At 38.9% G+C, this 7,860-nt stretch overlaps 1 protein-coding gene across 6 annotated transcripts in view; it reads left to right on the top strand.

Moving 5' to 3' along the window:
- Positions 1-7,860, top strand: part of fancb (FA complementation group B) — a 48,077-nt gene that overhangs the window by 34,234 nt on the left and 5,983 nt on the right. For all 6 annotated transcript variants that reach the window (XM_079618763.1, XM_079618766.1, XM_079618765.1 and 3 more), the window contains 5 exons: positions 2,687-2,842; positions 3,430-3,522; positions 6,773-6,901; positions 7,099-7,280; positions 7,717-7,860. The exon at positions 7,717-7,860 is cut by the window's right edge and continues 203 nt beyond it. In XM_079618763.1, the coding sequence (XP_079474889.1) occupies positions 2,687-2,842; positions 3,430-3,522; positions 6,773-6,901; positions 7,099-7,280; positions 7,717-7,860 (704 nt within the window). The remainder of the gene's footprint in view (positions 1-2,686; positions 2,843-3,429; positions 3,523-6,772; positions 6,902-7,098; positions 7,281-7,716) is intronic.

Raw genomic sequence — 7,860 nt, forward strand, 5'->3', positions numbered from 1 at the left:
TAGAAAAGTCAAATCATAACCAATCTCATGATGTCATGTGATTGACAGGTTGCCCCGCCCACATCATCAGAGAAGAGATGCTTATAGCTTGTATAATTTTGCAAAATGTTTTTTTTTTTTTATTAGAAAAAATACAATACATTTGAATTTTTATATTTACAGGAACTAGAATTAACAATATTAAAATAATAAAATAATTTAAATTAATATTACAGGATAAGGTAATTAAAATAGTTTTTTAACCTTATTAAAATTATACAATACTAAACAAAAAAAATATTATTTCTGGTAACATGGAATGTAATGTTTTTTTATTTATTATTATTACTATTATTTTATTATTGAATAATATTTTTATACTTAGGTACACAATCCTTAATTTATTTGTATTTATCTGTCATTTTTATTTAGTTTATGTCTATTCATTTTTTTTTTTTATAACTTAGTATTTTTTTGGTTTTATTTTATTTTGTATTATTAGTATCGGCCAATATCAGAAATATTAAGGATTTTATTTATGTTCATGACTTGTCTAGAAATCACACTTTTGAAATCCCCTCATGCATTGTCCAGGTTTTCCAAAACCGTGGATCATAAAAATAAAAGACCAAAATAAAAATGTCAGTCGTTGAGGTTATAAATTAAAATAGGAGCATGATGTTCTCGATTCTTAGCTGGGTTAGCTTTGTTTTGTCTCATTTTTAATAATTTTAAGTCATCTTTCGGCCAGAAAAGTGTCCGGTGACCTCGACTTAATAAACAATAAACATAAGCAGACTGGTTCTTTAACCCTTTATATTGGCACCGGCACCACGGCCATTATATATTTACAACAGTAATATCCTATACTAAACCTAAACTAATCTTGACAAACTATATATCATTTGAAAGCTTACAATCTCTAGTTTACATATTTGGTGACTGATTTTCACAATAAATGACAGAGGAGCCGTAATTTATCAATTTGCAGCAAGAATATGTTCTTACTCCTCAGGCGTGTTCAGACCTTTATTTTGAAATAGTGATGAACATGAAAAATCATGAAAGAATGGTAGAAACCTCAGTTTGTTTTCATGCCAAGAGTTCAAAAGATAGCATCCATTCAATTCTTTTAGGAAAAAAGGTCTGAAAATGTTTTAAATATGAAGAAAACAATAATAGATTCAGCATTAGTGATGTGTCAGCGAGCTATAATGCACATACGGGATCTTCTGTGTTTCTTAGAGGTTGAGTTCATTTCAGAATCTGCCAAACTTCCAACACTACTTCTGAATAGGATCTACTTCATAAATTGTATGAAAATTGTATAAATAATGGTTCAGAAACAACATGTGGAAATGGAGGCGCCCTTATATGGGCAGTGATGTCCACTAGTGGAGAAGTGTGGTACTGCGCCCGAACTAAATCTCACTGAACGCTCATTTACTGAGATATCAACCATTTGAAACACAACTTGTGCAGATTTTTGGCTTTGATTTTTTTTTTTTGCATTTTTAGAGTCCACCAGGTTTTGAAAATATATATTTTATATAAAATATGAATAATTAAATGTTTAACATTGTACATTTTCATAAACTCAAACTTCTATAACTTTTTTTCTGTTCAACTTTCTTAATTTATTTCACTTCTACAAAAATCTGCCAAATGTCTTCTTTAAAAACAAGACCAATCTTACATCTATATTCCAAAGCATTCCTGAATTATAAACATTTAAGTTCGGAATGTGCATTTTCATGTCTTTAAAAAAGGGTGTGCTTGATAAGGGGTTGAGAGCTGGTCCTGTCAGTCACAGCGCAGGAGTTACTGTACAGGATTCTCTATTAAACTGCATTTAAAGGTTAGCGTTTCCACCGGGACGTTTCAAAGCAGCAGAAAATGTCAGATTATATATTATCTGTCCCGATGCATCAGCGTATGCTAATCCTGGAGCTTTCAAGACCAGAGGAGCGTCGACACACACACACACACACACACACACACACACTACAGTTAAACGTGTCAGTTTATGACTAATGCAGGTGTGTGTTGAAGATGCATCACATAATATGCTAGTTTTCAGTGTCTTTGTGAACTTATACACACACTACAAGTCAAAAGTTTTGGATCGTTGAGATTTGTTATGTTTTTAAAAGAAGTCTCTTCTGCTCAACAAGACTGCATTTATTTGATGAAAAATATAAAAAAACTGTAATATTGTGAAATATGATTATAATGTAGATCATCAGTTCTCTATGTGAATATATAGTAAAGTGTAATTTATTCCTGTGATCAAAGCTGAGTTTATCATCATTACTCCAGTCTTCAGTGTCACATGATCCTCCAGAAATCAGTGTAATATGATGATCTGATGATCAAGACACATTTATGATTATTATCAGTTTCTTGAAGTGTGTGTGTGTGTGTTCTCTGTGTGTGTGTGTGTTCTCTGTCAGGTGGCGTGGTGTTGGACCGGAGTGTGTTAACCGTGTGTTCTCTGTGTGTGTGTGTGTGTGTGTTCTCTGTCAGGTGGCGTGGTGTTGGACCGGAGTGTGTTATCTGTGTGTGTGTGTGTCTGTCAGGTGGCGTGGTGTTGGACCGGAGTGTGTTATCTGTGTGTGTGTGTGTCTGTCAGGTGGCGTGGTGTTGGACCGGAGTGTGTTAACCGTGTGTTCTCTGTGTGTGTGTGTGTGTGTGTGTCCTCTGTCAGGTGGCGTGGTGTTGGACCGGAGTGTGTGTGCTGCTCGTCGATGACTTCATGAGGTGTGGCTCGGATCAGATGCTGCTCGTGTTCGAGGGCCAGAACTCACCCGGAGATCCTCTCAGGAACTTCACGCTCACGGATCTGTGCGGCGTCACTTACTCTGTGCGTCAGCGCTAACATTCTTCAGCTTTTGCTTCACGATGCAACATTTATATTGCACATCCAACTTGTTTAGCCTCTGTAGAGTTTGATCGAAAGCACTGACATTTCTTACAGTCCCCCTGTAGTCTATCATTTAATCCCTTAAAACTCATCTCTGACACCAAAACTACATATTTAAATGTTTAAAATCTTAATGCCTTAAAATATCTTGAATGTAACTCGACACCCTTGCCTCATTTAGTATGCGCGGCTCTATGAATATGCAAATGAGCCCCGCCTCCACTCACTCACTCAGAGATCCACTGGTTGACGATCACACGTTGATCTGATTGGTCACAAGGTAGTGTGTGACGTCAGAAACACCAGCGATTTCACACAAGTGTTTTTGAGACTGTCTTTGGTTCACTGCAGTTTTAAGCAGAAAATACGTTACTTTACAGCAATAATCAAACTCAAAAACAGGCAATTATGTGACTTTCTGACTCGTATAGACATCAGATTGTGTCAATTTGATACAAATGAACAATGTGATAAAGCACAAGACTGACGTTTAGAGTTGAATGCTCATAATGAACTGCTCTCTGCAGGGTGGAGGATCCGCCGGTGCCGTCCTGGACACGTCAGACGCAGCGCCCGAGAACTTCCTCCTCACAGTCCGAGCGCTGGAGTCCAGACTGCAGGTGATCAACTCTACTGACGCTATACAGCTTCAGAACACAACTCTACTGACCCTATACAGCTTCAGAACACAATTCTACTGACCCTATACAGCTTCAGAACACAACTCTACTGACGCTATACAGCTTCAGAACACAACTCTACTGACCCTATACAGCTTCAGAACACAACTCTACTGACGCTATACAGCTTCAGAACACAACTCTACTGACCCTATACAGCTTCAGAACACAACTCTACTGACACTATACAGCTTCAGAACACAACTCTACTGACCCTATACAGCTTCAGAACACAACTCTACTGACCCTATACAGCTTCAGAACACAACTCTACTGACCCTATACAGCTTCAGAACACAACTCTACTGACCCTATACAGCTTCAGAACACAACTCTACTGACCCTATACAGCTTCAGAACACAACTCTACTGACCCTATGCAGCTTCAGAACACAACTCTACTGACCCTATACAGCTTCAGAACACAACTCTACTGACCCTATACAGCTTCAGAACACAACTCTACTGACCCTATACAGCTTCAGAACACAACTCTACTGACCCTATACAGCTTCAGAACACAACTCTACTGACCCTATGCAGCTTCAGAACACAACTCTACTGACCCTATACAGCTTCAGAACACAACTCTACTGACCCTATACAGCTTCAGAACACAACTCTACTGACCCTATACAGCTTCAGAACACAACTCTATTGACGCTATACAGCTTCAGAACACAACTCTACTGACGCTATACAGCTTCAGAACACAACTCTACTGACGCTATACAGCTTCAGAACACAACTCTACTGACGCTATACAGCTTCAGAACACAACTCTACTGACGCTATACAGCTTCAGAAAACAACTCTACTGACGCTATACAGCTTCAGAACACAACTCTACTTACGCTATACAGCTTCAGAATACAACTCTACTGACGCTATACAGCTTCAGAACACAACTCTACTGACGCTATACAGCTTCAGAACACAACTCTACTGACGCTATACAGCTTCAGAACACAACTCTACTGACGCTATACAGCTTCAGAACACAACTCTACTGACGCTATACAGCTTCAGAACACAACTCTACTGACTCTATACAGCTTCAGAACACAACTCTGCTGACGCTATACAGCTTCAGAACACAACTCTACTGACGCTATACAGCTTCAGAACACAACTCTACTGACGTTATACAGCTTCAGAACACAACTCTACTGACGCTATAAAGCTTCAGAACACAACTCTACTGACGTTATACAGCTTCAGAACACAACTCTACTGACGCTATACAGCTTCAGAACACAACTCTACTGACCCTATACAGCTTCAGAACACAACTCTACTGACCCTATACAGCTTCAGAACACAACTCTACTGACCCTATACAGCTTCAGAACACAACTCTACTGACCCTATACAGCTTCAGAACACAACTCTACTGACCCTATACAGCTTCAGAACACAACTCTACTGACCCTATACAGCTTCAGAACACAACTCTACTGACGCTATACAGCTTCAGAACACAACTCTACTGACGTTATACAGCTTCAGAACACAACTCTACTGACACTATACAGCTTCAGAACACAACTCTACTGACCCTATACAGCTTCAGAACACAACTCTACTGACGCTATACAGCTTCAGAACACAACTCTACTGACCCTATACAGCTTCAGAACACAACTCTACTGACACTATACAGCTTCAGAACACAACTCTACTGACCCTATACAGCTTCAGAACACAACTCTACTGACCCTATACAGCTTCAGAACACAACTCTACTGACGTTATATAGCTTCAGAACACAACTCTACTGACGCTATACAGCTTCAGAACACAACTCTACTGACGCTATACAGCTTCAGAACACAACTCTACTGACCCTATACAGCTTTAGAACACAACTCTACTGACCCTATACAGCTTCAGAACACAACTCTACTGACCCTATACAGCTTCAGAACACAACTCTACTGACCCTATACAGCTTCAGAACACAACTCTACTGACCCTATACAGCTTCAGAACACAACTCTACTGACCCTATAAAGCTTCAGAACACAACTCTACTGACGTTATACAGCTTCAGAACACAACTCTACTGACACTATACAGCTTCAGAACACAACTCTACTGACCCTATACAGCTTCAGAACACAACTCTACTGACGCTATACAGCTTCAGAACACAACTCTACTGACCCTATACAGCTTCAGAACACAACTCTACTGACGCTATACAGCTTCAGAACACAACTCTACTGACGCTATACAGCTTCAGAACACAACTCTACTGACACTATACAGCTTCAGAACACAACTCTACTGACGCTATACAGCTTCAGAATACAATTCTACTGACCCTATAAAGCTTCAGAACACAACTCTACTGACCCTATACAGCTTCAGAACACAACTCTACTGACCCTATACAGCTTCAGAACACAACTCTACTGACCCTATACAGCTTCAGATCACAACTCTACTGACCCTATACAGCTTCAGAACACAACTCTACTGACCCTATACAGCTTCAGAACACAACTCTACTGACCCTATACAGCTTCAGAACACAACTCTACTGACCCTATACAGCTTCAGAACACAACTCTACTGACGCTATACAGCTTCAGAACACAACTCTACTGACTCTATACAGCTTCAGAACACAACTCTACTGACGCTATACAGCTTCAGAACACAACTCTACTGACACTATACAGCTTCAGAACACAACTCTAGGGTCCTAGACTCGGTTTTAAAGAACCCGCTCTATACAAGGATACATATTATGAAGTACATTTATGAGCTGTTTAATTCATAAAATTGAATTAAAACCAAATTAATTTAAACTAAATCATAAAATGGTGGAAACCCATAAAAGGCTTTTCTTATAGACTCTTTACGAGTTTACTTTCTTAAATTACTTCTGAATTACTTTCCCAGTAATTCAAATGCATATCTCAATTTCTAAAAACTAAATAAAATAAGATTATATATTTTTTGCATACTTTTTATGATGGTTTTAGACTAACAAATTGTGTCTTTTCTTTACGCAAAGCATCATATGACTTCAGCAATATAGTGCACAAATCATATGCCCTTTTGGTGCTTTTCCTCCATTCCTTCTATACTAAGTGCATAACTGTAAATGCATTATCATTTGTTTTTAGATATTCCTCTCAAATGTCTTCCTGCTGTTGTTATTGGTTTGTTCTGACTTTAGAGCGGCATGAACTTCCTTGAAGACCTCCAGAGAGACGTGGAGGCCAAAGACAGACTCATACTGCAGTCATTAGTGGCCTTGACTGACCTGGTATCCGGACGAGAACATGTGATGATCCCTCCAGAACAGGTCCTTCAACTTTCATAGTAATATCAAATAAAAATGGATTAAAGAGGACGAATTATAAAGTGTTCTCAGGCTCTACTAGAACAAGTTTTCCTTCTTTAAATGTTGATTATTTCCTCATATTCTCCATTGTTGCGGCTCCTCTCTTTAAAAACTCTTGAACTCACTGTTTATATCCGGTGTGTGTGTGTGTGCCGTAGGAAGGGCTTGTTTCTCTGTGGGATGAAGATGAAGATGCTGGAGATGACGAAGAGCTGGGTGTGTTGGCTGATGGGATGGAGACGGAGTGTGCCGAAGCTCTTCTGGAAGTGGACAGAGTTTGGCAGAGAGTCGTTGGACAGAGTTTGATCATCGGTGTCGTTCTGAAGCCCACGAATAACACGTACGTCACTCCTGTAGCGCGGATCACGAGATCAACATCTTTCAAAATCAATCCTAAGATTAATAATCAAGGTGTTTTCTACAATGATTTTCACTAAAGAAGGAATCAGATTTCATCTTTTTTTTTTTACACACCTGTATAAAAGTTTGGGGTCGGTAAGAGTCTCTTCTGCTCAACAACAAGGCTGCAATTATTTGATCAAAATTACAGTAAAAATTGTGAAATATTATTATAATGTAAATCATCAGTTCTCTATGTGAATATATAGTAAAGTGTAATTTATTCCTGTGATCAAAGCTGAGTTTATCATCATTACTCCAGTCTTCAGTGTCACATGATCCTCCAGAAATCAGTGTAATATGCCGATAATCTGATAAATTGATGATTTGCAGATGAAATGCATCAATATCAAGACATATAATGTCTCTTCCTGCAGGTCTGTGATGAATATGAGCGTTTCAGTCGTGGATTCTGGAGCCGCTCCCGTTATAAACACGAAGATCCTGCAGTTTCCGGAGTCAGCGGTGTTGGATGAGGAGAAGAAGAAGATCAGGCGCTCTGATTGGCCCGGATCAACACT

Source organism: Phoxinus phoxinus (genome assembly GCF_949152265.1).
Source record: "Phoxinus phoxinus genome assembly, chromosome: 7".
NCBI classification, from domain to species: Eukaryota; Metazoa; Chordata; class Actinopteri; order Cypriniformes; family Leuciscidae; genus Phoxinus; species Phoxinus phoxinus.